Source organism: Eulemur rufifrons, chromosome 19 (assembly GCF_041146395.1).
Source record: "Eulemur rufifrons isolate Redbay chromosome 19, OSU_ERuf_1, whole genome shotgun sequence".
Lineage (NCBI taxonomy): Eukaryota > Metazoa > Chordata > Mammalia > Primates > Lemuridae > Eulemur > Eulemur rufifrons.
This window is the reverse complement of record NC_091001.1, coordinates 30,302,206-30,319,600: the sequence shown is the minus strand read 5'-3', so window position 1 is coordinate 30,319,600 and position 17,395 is coordinate 30,302,206. Positions and strand designations below refer to the sequence as shown.

Below are 17,395 nucleotides of genomic sequence, written 5' to 3'. Positions count from 1 at the left end.
CATTAAAATAATTCTAAAACAGCAAAAGACCCCGAGGAAGTTAAGTGAGGGTAGAAGCACAATCAATCCATGAATGAGTTTATCAAGAATTATTGATACTGAATTTTCTTAAATGGCATGTGTGAGTATGTGCCCATGTTCATATTATCCTGGGGGAAAGGCTTCCAGGAAACCATATTTTTAATGGGCTTGACCCCCCAAAAAGATTAAGCACACTTTATATTATTTAATATTTATCCTATGCATAAAAATTATAAAGGTATCATAAATATAAAACATCAAAAAGATTAAACCATAGAAAAATTTCAAACTTCTTTTGGTTGAAAAATGTCAGGAAAATTAACAAACAAAAAATGGGACAGTGGGGAATATTTGCAAAAATTATGACAAATGGCTATTATTCGTAACATAAAAATGGTCATAGAAATTAATTTTTTAAAAAAATAGAAAATTATAAATAGGTAATAAGCAGAAAATAGTTGATAAAATTTTTAAAATTTCAACTTCAATTATAATCAGAATTTAAAAACTGAGGTGTTTTTTTTTTCCTTAATATATTTTGGCCTACCAATGTGACAAAGATTTAAAAATAAATAAATCCTTAATGTTAAAAAGGCAATCATACAATGCTGGTGATAGTGTAAATTAATTTAGCCTTTCTGGTGGTAATTTGGCAATGTTCAATCCCTTTTAAGGACTTTATCTAAAGAAAATAACCAAAACATCAAAAACTTACAGATAAAATTTTATATTTAGAACATTAGGTCCAAAACTTAGAAACATCCTATATATTCAAGAATAGGAACACGGTTGAATAAATTTTTGAACATTTATTTAATGGATTATTAAATCTATTTAATGATGTTAAATGACATGGGAAATTTTTCTACATACAAAATATTAAGTAAAAAAGTAAAACAGACTGGGCACAGTGGCTCATGCCTATAATCCTAGCACTTTTGAGAGGCCAAGGCTGAGGCAGGAGGATCGCTTGAGGTCAGGAGTTCAAGATCAGTCTCAGCAAGAGCAGGACCCCCTCTCTACCAAAAACAGAAAAAATTAGCCAGCCTGGTGGTATCTGAGCCAGCTACTCAGGAGGCTGATGCAGGAGGATCCCTTGAACCCAGGAGTTTGAGGTTGCAGTGAGCAATGATGATGCCATTGCACTTTCCCCTGGGGTGACAGAATGAGACTTTGTCTCAAAAAAAAAAAGTAAAACAAAATTATATTTATATTATGATCCTAATTTTTTTAATAAATATTTATTGTGGTTAAGACTGTGAGCCCTGGAGAGTCACTACTTGGGTCCATAAATTCTCTCTCTACCACTTACTAGCTGTGTAACCTAGGCCCCATTACATAGCTTCTCTAAAATGGAAATAATCAGAGTAGTCCAGTGCCTATAACAAAGTAAACACTCAATAAATGCCATCTGCTAGCAGCAAGCAGCAGCACTAGTATTTTTGAGCATCAAAAAAAGATTAGATGAAATCATATGAGATTATGAATGGTCATCTGTAGATGCTGGGATTATGAGTGGTTACATTAATTTTAATTCTCTGCATTTTAAAAGTCCCTAAAATAACCATAAAATTATGTTAAATGAATTATAATATGAACAGAATAGACATGTTATAGCTCACCTATTTTAAGTCTTCAATAGGAATTAATTTGCTCCAAAAATAATGGAAACATACCTCCTATGAATGTTAGTAAATAAAAGTAAAACATCACTTTTAAAATGCAATATTTATTATTTTACTTACAGAGTCTCCTGTCTTGGCTGAGACAAAGTGACTACTAAAACCATTTTCCTGACAAAACCGTAAGTGTTTTTCAGGTTTTACTGTTCGCATATGCTCCAAATCAACTAGAAAGGTGTTAAAGAGAGAACAGAACTCAATATAATATTAGTCAATCAAAACATTTTTAACATGTTTAAATTTGACTTACTTTCCAATATCATATCCCAGCTTTGACTCTACCTGTGTAACATTGGGCAACTTATTTAACCTCTTTATACTTCAGTTTCTACATCTATAAAATGGGAACAATAAATATATATACCTATCTTGTATAGAGTTCTTTGAGAATTAATCTATGTATAGTGCACAATGACTAGCATGTAACTGCTAAAAAAAAGTGAGCTATCATTATTATCTATATAGGTTCAGGCACATTGATGTTGCTCAAAAAAGATCTACTTAATACAGTACATTTAAACATGGTGATTAATTGAAGTCAAGGTGTACTTACCCAAGCATATTTAGTTTAAAACAGTTTAATCATTTTAGTAATTATAAGAGTTATGTAATCTCTACAAACTTTAATGTTAACACAAATACATAATTAATTTTCTGCTAAAAAGCAATCAATATTACATTGCATATTTAATTTGTTTATAACTGCCATGGTTTAATTTCACAAAAATACAGTTCAGTTCCTTTCCAAACTAAAATACCAATTTTGAAAATAATGGGCAAAGATATATTTCCTTGAATAGTTGTAGGTGCTTTAAAGCAAAGCATGGTACTCATATCCAATACTACTTGTATCCGGGACAGTCTATTTTTTCAAATGTGATCTTTTACTGAACAGTTTTTCTTTTTACAACACTACAGACCCTATAAGGGTGTTGACTCAATGCTGTCAATTATAAGGCAAATATATTCACAGGATTTAAGGACAACTAGGCTCTTTGAGTCAACATAGGAAAAAAAACTTCAACTGATTTCCTGAGGAAGGGACCCAACTGACTTGTAAAAACTTGTAAATTTGCAAATCTAGTAAGCCTACATAATAGTGGCAATTGATTATCAACTAAAAAATGCTCTCATACTACATAAAAGGCTTTATGTAAAATTATATTGAAGGTCTGTAGTTTATACGCTCAAGAGATACTTCTCTAGGAGATTTTTGATCTGGTGGGGGGATGCCCGAGTCCCATTTATGTTGCTTACTTTGGAAAATATGTAGTTTTTTTTCTTTTCTGGACACAAGTTTCTGTTCCTTAAACATCACTGAGACTTTATTTATAAGAACAGGCCGAAAAACGTACAGATACCACAGGCATCAATTTGTGGAAGACTAAAATACTAATCTATTAGCACTGACATTTATACATCTAGTTTATCATAATATTGACATTAAAATACTTTCCGAACTCAATAAGAGTAAGAACAAATCATGTCACTACGAAAAAATCTCTAATGAGGTCACTATCCAATTAAAAAGACATAAAGTTGTGTCTTTTAATGTGTGTGTGCATTTGTCTTTCTAATGAAATAGTCTGTTTATTGTTTTTTCTTTCCATTTTTTCTCTCTCCCTCCTCTCAACTCTCCACCCATCACATAAGTTTATGTATAGCATTGAGGGATTTTACTATTCAAACAAAAGTTTTTTTCCTAATAATGATAACCATGAAGAGAATAGTACTATCACTGTTCAACCAAAAGAAATCACTTAATAAATAAACATTTATTGAGCACCTATTGGTATGATGGTAGTCAGTGAGAATCCAAACATGAAAAATAATATAATCCAGTACCTCAAAAAGTCACCACCAGTATTATGAACATAAAAGAACATTAAGAATCATAAAAACTATTTTAAATAGCTGAGATTCTCACAAATGAGACAGCAGATATAAAAGAAAAGGCCCTCCAAGCACTTTCCTACAAAACTTTCCTCTGTTGTGCTAGTATTTAGTAGGCAACATCTAAGAGGACTCAGTTGCCAGATGCTATGGTCTGAATGTATCCCCTCAAAATTCAGATATTGAAATTTAATCACCAACATGATGGTAGTAAGAGGTGGAACCTTTAGGAGGTGATTAAGCCACGAGGGCTGAGCCTTCATGGATGGGATTAGAACCCTTATAAAAGGGCTTGAAGGAATGGGCTTGCTCAACTCTTGGGCTCGTTTGCCATATGAGGACATAGTGTTCAAGGTGCTATCTTGGAAGCAGAGATGGGACCCTTACTAGACACCAGACCTGTCAGTGCCTTGATCTTGGCCTTTTCAGTTTCTAGAAGTGTGAGAAATAAATTTCTGTTGTTTATAAATTACCCAGTCTCAGGTATTTTGTTATGGCAGCACTAAGCTTAATTAACTAGAGTACCTCATTCTAAATAATCCACAGATGTACATTATGGAAATGAAGTTACAGAGAAATACTGGTAAAATCTTTCTTTTCTTCTACTTTTAAGAGTTCTTTCCTTTCTTATATTTTTAAGATCATCCTTCAAATTATTATCCAGTACCCATCTATCAAACATGTGATAACATCCTTACTGTTATAATGATTTAATTTCCTTACATCCTTCACTTAACTACATCATTTTTCTAGATCCTACATTTTATTTTTCAAAATGGAATTAAAACTTCTTGATAACAGTCATATATGCTCATTTCTTAAATATTCAGAAAAACAATTATAAAAATGAAATTTAAAAATGCCATTAACTAGAGACAACTACAATTAACAATCTGGCATATATCCTTCTAATATCTAAGCAACTAAAGAGACAAGGGCATTAATATTGTATATATGTAATTTCTTTTACTTCAACACTACTGCCCCATGCTTAAACACATGCTTAATAAATCCAATAGTCAACTGCCTCATTGATCATTCATTCAACAAATATTTGGGTGCCTTCTATGGCCAGGTACTATTCTGGGTGTTGCAGATATAATGATGAACATACATTTTAACGAAGACAAAAGAACTAACAAGTAAAATACATAACATGGTAAATGCTGATAAATCTTATGGAGAAAAAAGGTACATGAGGGAAACTACTATTTTAAATAGATGGGTCAAAGGTCTTAAGCAGGCCAGGGAGCAAGGAAATCTGAGGGAAGCCTTCCAAGCAGAACAAACTGCAATGACACAGCCCCTAGTGCAGGATTATGCTTGGCAGATTCAAAAAAAGCCAGGTCAGAATGGCTGAAGAGCTAGCAGGAGAGGGAAAAAGTGAAAAATGAGGTTAGAAGGTCCTATGGTTTGGATGTGGTTTATCCCCGCTAAAACTCACGTTGAAATTTGATTCTCAATGCAACAGTGTTGGGAAGTGAGGCCGACTATGAGGTGTTTTGGGTCATAGGGTCAGATTCCTCATAAGTAGATTAATGCCAACTTGCAGAAGTGAGTTCTCGCTCTCACAGGACTGGATTAGATATCATGAGAGCAGGTTGTTTCTGCTTGTGCTTGCCCTCTTTGCACACACACAGTCCCTCTTCCACTTTCTACCATGAGGTGAAGCAGCATGAGACCCTCGCCAGAATGGCTGCCCAATCTTGGACTCCCTAGCCTTCAGAATTGTGAATCAATTAAACTTCTTTTCTTTATCAATTATCCAGTCTCAGGTATTCTGTTTTAGCAACAAAAACCAGACTAGGACAGAGGCGTAGTAAGCCAAGAACCAGATCACATAGGGCACAAAGGCCGCTATAATAGAGATGGGAAGTTACTGGAGGGTTTTGAACAAAAAGTGGAGAAAAAAGAAGATGCTATCTGACATATTTTAAAAGGTTCACTTTGACTGCCTTGTTGAAATTAAAATACAGAAGGCCAAATGTAAAGCAAAGAAACCATTGAGGAGGCTACTATAAAAATCTAGGGAAGAGTTAATCCTCCCAAACTCTGTCACTGCTTTAACAACTAAGTTTATGTAATATTCTACACCCTTTGTAGTCATATCAACAATGTTCACAGCATCTTCACCAGGAGTAGATTCTATCTCAAGAAACCACTTTCTTTGCTCATCCATAAGAAGGAATTCATCATTTGTTTAAGTTTTATTAGGAGATTGCAGCAATTCAGCAACATCTTCAGGCTCCAGTTCTAATTCTTTTGCTATTTCCACCACATCTGCAGTTACTTCCTTCACTAAAGTCTTGAACCCCTCAAAATCATCCACGAGGGTTGGAATCAACTTCTTCCAAACTCCTGTTTAAGTTGATATTTTGACCTCCTCCCATGAGTCATCAATGTTTTTAATGGCATCTAAATTGGTGAATCCTTTCCAGAAAGTTTTCAATTACTTTGTCCAGATCCATCAGAGGAATCACTATCTATGGCAGTTAGAGACTTACAAAATGTATTTCTTAAATAATGAGACTTGAAAGTCAAAGTCAAAATTATTCCTTGATCCATGGGCTACAGAATATATGTTGTGTTAGCAATCATGAAAACAACATTATTCTCGTTGTACATCTCATCAGAGCTCTTGGGTGACTAGGTGCATTGTCAATGAGCAGTAATATTTTAAAAGGATTCTTTCTTTCTGAGGAATAGGTATTAATAGTGGGCTTAAAATAGTCAGTAATGCTGTCTGTCATCCAGGCTTTGTTATTGCATTTACAGAGCACAAGCAGAGTTGATTTAACATCATTCTTAAGAGCCCTAAGATTTTCAGAATGGTAAATGAGCACTGGCTTCTACTTAGAGTTACCAGCTGCATTAGCTTCTAACAAAAGAGTCAGCCTGTCCTTTGAAACTTTGATGCTAGACATTGACTACTCCTCTCTAGCTATGCAAGTCCTAGATGTCATCTTCTTCCAATAGAAGGCTGGTTTGTCCACATTGAAAACCTGTTATGTAGTGTAGCCACCTTCATCAATGATCTTAGCTAGATCTTCTGGATAACTTGCTGTAGCTCCTCCATCAGAACTTACTACTTCACCTTGCACTTTTATGTTATGGAGATGGCCTCTTTCCTAAAACCTCATGAACCCAACCTCTTCTAGCTTTAAACTTTTCTTCTGCAGCTTCCTCACCTCTCTCAGCCTTCACAGAATTGAAGAGAGGTAGGGCCTTGCTCCAGATTTGGTTTTGGTTTAAGGAAATGTGGTGACTGGTTTGATCTTCTGTCCAGATCACTTAAACTTTCTCCATATCAGCAATAAGGTTGTTTTACTTTCTTATCATTCGTGTGTTCACTGAAGTAGCACTTTGAAACTTCTTCAAGAACTTTTCCTTTGCATTTGCAACTTGGCTAACTGGCACAAGAGGCCTAGCTAAATTTTAGCCTATCTCAGATTTCCACATACCTTCTTCAGCAAATTTAATCCTTTCTAGCCTTTGACTTAAAGTAAGAGATATATGATTCTTCCTTTCACTTCAACACTTAGAGATCACTGTAGGGTTATTAATTGACCTACCTTGAATAATACTGTGTCTCAGGGAATAAGGAGGCCCGAGGAGAGGGAAAGAAATGGGGAGAATGGCCAGTCGGTGGAGCAGTCAGAACACATACAGCATTTATAAAGTTTGCCATCTTATATGGGTGCAGTCTGTGGCACCCCGAATCAATTGCAATAGTAACATCACAGACCACTGATCACAGATTACCATAACAGATATAACAAAGTTTGAAATTTTGCGAGAATTACCAAAATGTGACACAGAGACACAAATAAGTACATGCTGTTGGAGAAACGGCACTGATAGACTTACTTGATGCAGGGTTTTCACAAACCTTCAATTTGTAAAAGATGTAGTATCTATAAAGCACAATAAAGTAAAGCACAGTAAAATGAGGTATGTCTGTATTAGGTCTTGAATTATGAACTAATGCTAATATGAAGTTATCATGATTAGCAAGACAAGGAAAATTAAGCATTATAATTGCCTCTGTGATTTTGGTCATGTTATATGCAATCAAATAATCATAAAATTACATAAAATTTAATTATAAACTGTGATGCCTCCTTTGTGTTTTTATTTAATAGGGAAAAATAAAATGAACAAAACTTATATTACTGGAGAAGTGTTCTTTCCTCTGCCATTAAATGGCTTAAATGATACATGAAAAACAGCATGAAAACAGAAACACATTCTCCATTGACAACACATTTTGTTGGAAGATACAAGGAAAGCAAAGCTGGAGTAATATACAGTGTGGAAGGTGTGCTATACATTTAAATGAAAGTAGAGATGGCTTGAACACATCAACTTAGGGTATTCACTAGATTCTCCTTCAACAATGAGGTCTAAAGAAGATGCCTTTTTGTGAAGAACTAAAGAAAAACATTTTATGTTCTCAACACGATTAATTCTTCAATTAAAAAAATTATTTGGATGGAGTAACTACTTTGACTGGAATGAAAACATAATTCTGAAAAGACAGCATGACCACTTTTTGAATGTCAGAAAGTATACGTCCTTCTAAAGACACTGCCCATTCAATGAAAAAATAGTTAAGGGAGCTGCTCATTTTTCCTCCCTGCTTTTCCCCAAGTCAAATTATGAACTTCATAACCCAAGAACTCCCAATGCCAATTTTCACCCATCACTATCACTCAGTCTCTTGTAAAATCTTTCAATAAATGTGGTGTTATTCTAATATCTCTGCTTTTAGACAGCAAGATTTACTTGGAGAGCCAGGTAAGTCATAAAAGAAATGCCAATTAAGAGCATCATTTTATTGCTTAAACTCATAGCCTTCCAAATAGAACAGAGAGCCCACAAATAAACCTCATGTGTATGGTCAAACGATCTTCCACAAGGGAGCCAAGACCACTCAATGGGAAAAGGACAGTCTTCAATAAATGATGTTGGGAAAACTGAATATCCACACACACACAAAAAGAAGTTGGACCCTTATCTTATACTATGTACAAAAATTAACTCAAAATTAATAAAAGACCTAAATGTAAAACACAAAACTATAAAACTCCTAGAAGAAAAAAAAAAAGTACATGCATCCCTCTAAAAGAGGTAAAACAATGTCTCAAATTTATTAAATAAATATGAGTATCTATTATATGCCAAATACTATGCTAATACACAAGCAATAAATTCAGGAATAATATAGACATTATCCTTGCCCTCAGATTGAGGAAGAAAAAATCATAAATAAATAAAATATGTAAAGATGTAAATAACTGAGGCAATTACAATTATTATAACTTGAAATAGGGGTGTGGGATAGGAAGATGATCAGACAGAAGGTTACGGAGTGAAAGAGAAGGACAGGAGCCAGGATAGCAATTATGACAATTTTATATAAGGTAGCCATGGAAGATCTTTTTGATCTGAGATCTAAAGGACAAGAATAAGCCAAACAAGTTAATAGGAGATTGGAGGAAAAAAACTGTTTCGATCAATGGGAAAAGGACAAAAACCTGGAAGAGGAAAAAGATTGAGTACAACTGAGGAAAACAAAGAAGCATAATGAACAAGAGTGGTACCAGTATTATAATGAGGATCTTACTCAAGTATAGCAATGGAAAGCCATTGGAAGGTGGTAACCAAAGGCACAGTATAATCTTTGCATTTTAAAAATTATTCTGGTTGCTTTGAGGAGAAAGGATGTCCAAGGGTAAAAACAGAAACAGAGAAACCACGTTTAAGAGATTTCTGAAGAAACCTAAATTCTTTCAAAATTTTCAGAACCCTTTGGGGCTTCATAACAAGCTTGGCAAATAGATATAAGCATTGTTCTAATTTCACATGCAAAAAAAAACAAGGTTTAGAGTGACTTAACCAAAGTCCCAAGTCTAGTCATTGGTAGCACCAGAATTAAAACCACTCTATTTGTTTCAAATCCAGTTAGATGCTCCCAAAGAAGAAAGAGCATCAACTTTAGGGATGATCACTTTAAGTCTGACTTTTATTTAGAATTTTAATTAAAATAATAAAGATATATAAATGTTAAATAACCACTATTTTAAAAAGTGAACTATTATATAGCTGGCGATTTACTTGTTAGTTCTTTAAAAGTATTAATTAATAACAATAAATCATAAAACTGAGGCCATAAGCATTATGGAAGAATATAAGATATGCTTTGCCTTAGCACTTGATTATATAAAGTCTTTTACAAAGTACTTGCAGCTGTGCATACAAGTTGTGAAATTACATAATGTTTAAAAATGATCCATCACGATTAGCCCAAACATGACAAGTAAAATTCCCTTAACAATTTATTAAATTTGATTTACATGTGCTTAAAATTATGTATATATTTTGACTTCTAAAACACACACACTAATGCTAATAGCCGAGTACATAACAACTTCTCTTCTTAAGTCCTATTTGTTTACTGGCATTCAGGATTCCTTCCTTATTCAGGATCTCCATTGCATCCACATATATGATTACTGGCAACAATGGACAGAACAATCTCTAAAGATACAGTGTTAAATGTAATAGCTTTTAAAAAACCTAGATACAGCAAATGTATTATAATCAGAGCTACTGATCAGACTAAATGATGTAAAGTTTTAAGTTAAGTAAAATTTTAAAATTCTGAAACACTTTACAATAGTATCCATATTATTTGGCCTGAGGCTTTATAGTGTTTCTATTTTCCCAAATATTTATTTTTCAACATGCTGTAAAGAACATACTCTATAATAAATATGACTTTTTTCATTCAAACTAGAATATTAGTTCATGTTTTTAAAAGGGGAAAGTATTATGTTAATTAATTATATTATTAACGTCTACTCCCTCTCAATGGAAAGAAAGCATTAAAAGTATCAACTACTTTTGCCCCTCAATCCATATACAATGGCAGGAACAGAATATTCTTGGTGAAATGAGTGTGAAAAATGTCACTGTCTAACTTAAAAGAAGTAAAAGCAAAATATAAATATAGCACTTGTACAGATTTTCACAGTAATTTTTAGGTTATCAAGGAAACATCTAGAGCGCTGATCTGGTTATACTCAATTCAAACAAACTACTTGTCACATTAACTACCTCCAGGAAGTTACTCCAAACACAAAATAAACTGTTTATGCCCCTACTCAGATAGATAACATGACAGATTGTTATTAGTTGAAGACAGATGAAATACATTAATTTGATTGTGAGCATGTGTTTAATTTTACTGTGTCATGTACACTCTTCTAATGCTGTCTTTCTATAATATGATGACATAGTAAATCAGGCCATATTAAAAGAATTGTTAATGTAAGAAATTAAAAAATTACCAGAACTTGACTTTGACTTTGTAGATTCTTAAACTAACCTTCTTACAAATATAACTGCCTGAAAATCACTGAGCTCTACAAACAGATAAAGGCAAAAAGAAAAAAGAAGTCATCAAAGAAATTAATTGTTAATACAAAGACCTCAATGCAGTTTAACATTTTTTCTGTATACTAGCTTTATATTTCCTTGTGAAATGTCTCTTCCTTCCTATTCCCATTTTCTACTGAGTTTTAAATGTTTACGTAATCAATTTGTGTAAATACTTTCTATAATAAGCACACTTGCCATATTTGTTCCAAACATTCCCCTCAGGTTAAGATTCTCCTTTTAAATGTTTTATGAGGCTTTTGAAACACAGAAATTAAAATTCTATGAAGTCAAATACTCTGAGATAATATTAATAAGTTCATTACTATTTAAGCTATGCTTGCTTGGTTCTACTGTTACATGCAACTCAAAAAAAAAAGCACATAATAGCCACTCACAAAGTATTTGTTGAGTGAAGAAAATATTTTTTGTCTCTTAAAATAAATACAAATTGTCAATTTGTCTAAAATAATATTTATTTCTTCACTTTACAGGAGTACTATATAGGACTGAAAATCAATGAACTAGATAGAGAGCAGCAGTCCCCAACCTTTTTGGCAGCAGGGATTGGTTTTATGGAAGACAATTTTTTTACAGACTGGCGGGGGTGAGGGTTGTCTTGGGAGTGGTAGTGGGGGTGTGGAGCTCAGGAGGCAATGTGCAACCTGTTTCCTAACAGGCCAAGGACCGGGGACTGGTACCGGGCCGCGGCCTGGGAGTTGGGGACCGAAGAACTAGACTGTCACACTACAATAAGAATGAATTTCACAAATGTAATGAGATATGCAAGACACAAAGGAATACACATAAATGATTACATTTATGTGAAATTTTAAAATGGCAAAAAGACAAGCAAGGGCAAAATCTGGACAAAGGATAATAGTTACTTTTGAGGGTAGAAAGGAGATGGATAAAGGCACCTAGTAGGCCTCTGGGATGCTGGCAATGCTCTATTTCCTGACCTGGAAATAGTTATTCTTTAAACTATATACATATTTTTACATGATTTTCTGTATGTATATCTCATTATATTAAAAAGCCCTACTAAAATTATAATAACAATATGACATTTTTCTCTTCAAATCTAATTTTTCATTTAATCATAAGTAAAGGTCATTGTTGCAAAAATATTCATGGTTTTCATCTTTCCTAAGGACCTCTACTAATCCATAATCATCATATTGTACTTTTTTGACCTACCTATGTATGTCATGAACCTTGTAAATTTTCTCTTGAATTATTATCTGCCAGATTCTCATTTGTTAATTTCTTTGCTTCTAGCAATTCTCTAACACTTTAATAGATTTTGCATATTGTTGCAAGATTTGCCTAATCAATTTGCATTGTATTTATACTATACAGTCACATAAGTATCCACAAACTAACTTACAAGGATTCTGAGAGAATAATGAATATTCTTAACTCTGTAGAGTCACCAAAACAATACCAACAGAAGCCAATATCAAGAGAACAGAGAAAGGAGTACATAAGAATTCATATTTCCTCAATTTCACTAATTAGAATACCTAAATCTCTTCTAGTAATGGATAATGCATAACTACTTCTCCTCTCACCTCAAGTTAAAATGAAATAATAAGTCTAAATGAGGGCACAACATTATCTAGTAAGTAAATCTTTCTATATTTGTGGCTGTCTACAACTTTTGTTGCTCTGTATAACATTTGTGCATAAATCAGTCATGAAGATTAGCATTTGCTCACATACCAAATGCCTAAAGGAACTGGAAAATTAACAAACTGCCTTTACTTATTTTAATTCATATTTTATGCATCTCCCATAGGAATTCTTATTAGACAATTTCATAGTGGCACAGTACTATATAGGTTTATTTGCAAAGTCCTATATGATAAGTAGATATAAGAAGGCCTAAATTCTCTTACACCATTCATACATAGACTTACATGAAAAAAAAAAAGAAATGTACTGTCTTGCCTAGACACTAGTATACCCTGGCATCCTTCAAAGAACAGAAGCTATAGTAAGAACTGTCTAAATTAGGCAATTATATTATGGTTGTTTAACTCTTTTTTAAAAAGTTTTCTATTTTCCAATTACCAACAATGACCATATCTTAGATCTATTGGGAGAGGAGGAGTGATAGAACGTAATTTAAAATAACACCAAACAGTAAAGAAAGAGTAAACAGAAAACTGTCCCCAAAAGAATTCAGAGTAATAACAGTTGTATAGCACCACACATAGGAACTTTACATATATTAAATCATTTAATCCTCACAACAACCATCATTTGACAAATGAGAAAACTGAGGTGTGGAGAGGATAAATGACTTACGTAAGGTTACACGTCTAATAAGTGGTGGAGTCACAGCTTAACCTCCAGGCACTCTAGCTCCAAAGTGTGCATTCTTAACTACCACCCTGCTTTTTCATCGTATGTGTAGTCTTCTGGGTCTGGTGTTTTACATGCAATATTGTTTCATCCATGTCATCCCAAGGAAGTATATAGTTCATTCATTGTCATTGCCATATAACACAACTTTGTATGAATCAATGCAATCTATACATCTCTTCTCCAATTGATGAACACTTAAAATTGTATCCAACTGTTTGATACTAACAACGAGGAAGCCATGAATTTCTTAGCACATGTCACCTAACAACATGTATAGCTGGCTCTCTAAAATATAAGCAGAGTAGAACTGCTGAATCATAGTCTGTGAATGTTCAACTTTACAGAATGCCAAATTGTTTTCAAAGTAGTTGTACCAATTTATAATCTATCTAGCAGTCAATATGAGTTCCTGCAGATTCACATTAGTATCACTTGTTATTCTTAAGCTTCTAGATTTGTGCCAATCTAGTAAGTTTAAGTATCTCATTCTGGTCTTATTTTGTATTTCTTTGATTTGTGATAAGATCTCACTTATTTTTTCATGTCTTTGGGCCATTTGTCTTTCTTCTTCTGTTAAATTCCTATTTATGCTTTATGTCCTTTTTTTTTTTTTTTTTTTTTTTTTTTTTGTTGAGACAGAGTCTCACTTTGTTGCCCAGGCTAGAGTGAGTGCCGTGGCGTCAGCTTAGCTCACAGCAACCTCAAACTCCTGGGCTTAAGCGATCCTACTGCCTCAGCCTCCCGAGTAGCTGGGACTACAGGCATGCGCCACTATGCCCGGCTAATTTTTTCTATATAGATTTTTAGGTGTCCATATAATGTCTTTCTATTTTTAGTAGAGACGGGGTCTCGCTCAGGCTGGTCTCGAACTCCTGACCTTGAGCAATCCACCCGCCTCGGCCTCCCAGAGTGCTAGGATTACAGGCGTGAGCCACCGCGCCCGGCCTGTGTCCTTTTTTTAATGAGTTGCCTTTCTCTGATAGATTTGTAAAAGTATACAGTTATCATTTGTCAGTTATTTGTGTTATACATACCTTCTCCCAGTTTGCAGTTTGTCTTTGTGAATTTTCTACTGTGTCATTTCATAGAATCAAATGTGTTATCTTCTGTAGTTGATATATTCAATATTTAAATTTAGCAACTGCATCTTGTTTAAGAAATTCTTCCACACCCCAACATAGGAAAGATATTTTTTTCTTCTAAAAAGTTGCGCCATTAACATTGCAATCTTTAATCTATTTGGAACTGATTTTCATGTATGATGTAAAACCCATCTTATTTTTCTCCATAAAAATAAACTGACTTCTTATTAAACATTCTCTTCTTTCTTCTTTCTCAAAGATTTTTGATGCCACCTCCACTATAATATCCAATATGAGGATTTGTTTCCAGTGTCTCAATTCTGTTTCCTTGGATGAATCCTATATTGTCTTTGTAACAAGCTATTGCTAAAAAGTCTTGATAATTGGCATGGCAAATGCTCCTTACTTGTATTAATATTTCAGGAGAATACTGACTATTATTCATCCTCTATTCTTCCACATAAATTTTGGATCTAGTTTGCTTAAACACCACGCACACAAATACCATTTAGGCTTTTGATGAAATTATGCTGAATGTACAAATCAATTTGAGGAAAACTGGCATCTTTATATTGAGTCTTTGTATCCTTAAATGGAGTATTTGCTATCTTTCATTTACATCTTATTTTTGTTTTTATGCCTTATATTAAAATTGTATAATATCTCTATGTAGCTAATCACACCATCTGAGAATCCAGTAGTTTTATTTCTTCCTTTTCAGTCTGTACGTCTTATATATCTTTTTCTTGCTGTTTTATAATACCAGGACCTTAAGAATAGTGTTGAACATGAGTAGTGAAAGTGGATATCTTTGCCTTGTACCTCATCTTAGGTGAAAAGCTGATTCACTCTTTCATCATTAAGTATGACATTAACCATAGGTTTTTCACAAATGCCATTTATCAAGTTGAAGAAGTTTCTTCTCATTCCTCGTTTGCTGAGCATTTTTTTTAAATCATGGATGTTGAATTTTATTAAATGCTTTTTATGTATCTACTTAATCAGCATATGGTTTTTTTTTATTTAGCCTACTGATATGGTAAATTACATTAAATGATTTCAAATATTATACTAGCCCTGCATTTCCAGGAAAAACTCCATTTGGTTGTGATATAGTATCCTTTTTAAATATTGCTGAATTCAATTTGTTAGTATTTTATAAAGGTATCTTTGCATCTATGTTCATGAGGGACGTTGGTCTGTAGTTTTCTTATAGTGTCTTTATCTGATTTTAATATCAGATTATTACAACAGTATCATAAAATGAGTTGGGAAGTGCTCCATCATCTTTGGTTTTCTGGGAGAGTTTGCATACAAATAGTATCATCACATACATGTTTGTAAGAATTTACCAGTAAAACCATCTGTTTTCTGGAAGAGTTTGCATACGATGAGTATTATTTATTTCATATATGTTTGATAGAATTCACCAATAAACCCTATCATTTTCTTTGTGGGAATATCTTAAATTATGAATTCAAATTTTTGCATAAATACAGCAGTATTCAGATTATCTATTTCTTCTTGAGTGAACTCTGGCAGTTTGTGTCTTTAAAATAATTTGTTCATTTAATCTAAATTATCAATCAATGAAAGTGAAATTTTTCATAGTATTCCCTTACACTATTTTTATTGCCTGAAGGATTTGTAGTGATTTCCCCACTTTCATTTCTGATATTGTAATTTGTATCTTTTCTTTTCATGGTCAGTTTGGCTAGAGGTTTATTAATTTTATTGATTTTTTTCAAAGGACAAGCTTTTGGTTTCATTGATTTCTTTATTGTTTTTATTTACATTCTTTTACTTTTTCCTTTCTTCTGCTTGCTTTGGGTTTAATTTGTCTTTCATTTTTCTTAAGTGGAAACCTAGGTTACTGATTTTGGGAAGTTTTTTCTTTTAAATATTAGCATTTAATAATGCTAAACATATTTCTCTAAACAATGCTTTAACTACATGCCATAAATTTTGACATCCGGTGTAGTGTTTTCATTTTTGTTCAATTCAAAACTTTTTAAAGTTTTTCATGATTTCCTCTATGAACCACAGCCTATTTAGCAGTGAGTTGTTCTATAATTTTCTGTCACTGATTTCCAGTTTAATTCCATTATTGTCAGAGAATATATTAAATTCTTTTAAATTTGTTAATGCTCTTTTTATAGGCCAAAATATGGTCTATCATGACAAATGTTCCATCTACACTTGAAAGCAACATGTATTCTCCTGTTATCAGATGGAATGTTCTATAAATGTCAGTTAGATCCAGGTGGTTGATGATATATTCACAGCTTCTATATCTGTACTGATTATCTGTCTACATGTTCTGTTATATGAAAGGAGTGTTGAAATTTCAGCTACAATAATGATGGATCTGTCTATTTCTCATTTCTGTTTTATCAGTTTTTACTTTATGTATTTTGAAGTTCTGTCAGTAGCTTTATATACATTTAGAATTATTATTTTTTTTGTGAGTTGATCTTTTGATCATTTTGTAATGTCCTTTATCTCTACTATATTACTTGTTTCTGGTGTTAATATAGCTACTCCAACTTTCTTTTGATTAGTGTTTCCAAAATATATCTTTTCCCATCTTTTTACTGTTATCTATTATATCTTTTAAATTATTATATCATTATATTTACAGTGGGTTTTTTATAAACAGAATATAGTAGTTGGGTCTTACTTTTCTATCCAATATGGAGATTTATACTATCTCTCTATTTTAATTGGTATATTTAAGCCAGATATCAGAAATTTTTTTCTGTAAAGAGCCAGATAGCAAATTATTTTAGGCTCTGTGGGTCATACATTCTTTGAAGCAACTACTTGACTCTGCTAAAAGCAGCCACAGAAAAGATGTAAACAGATAAATGTTGACTCTGTTCCAGTAAAACTATGTATGGACAT

General features: G+C 33.1%; 1 protein-coding gene across 4 annotated transcripts in view; it reads right to left on the bottom strand.

Moving 5' to 3' along the window:
- RAB28 (RAB28, member RAS oncogene family) overlaps positions 1 to 17,395 on the bottom strand; it is a 135,554-nt gene that overhangs the window by 65,488 nt on the left and 52,671 nt on the right. For all 4 annotated transcript variants that reach the window (XM_069494055.1, XM_069494054.1, XM_069494058.1 and 1 more), the window contains exon 5: positions 1,767 to 1,870. In XM_069494055.1, the coding sequence (XP_069350156.1) occupies positions 1,767 to 1,870 (104 nt within the window). The remainder of the gene's footprint in view (positions 1 to 1,766; positions 1,871 to 17,395) is intronic.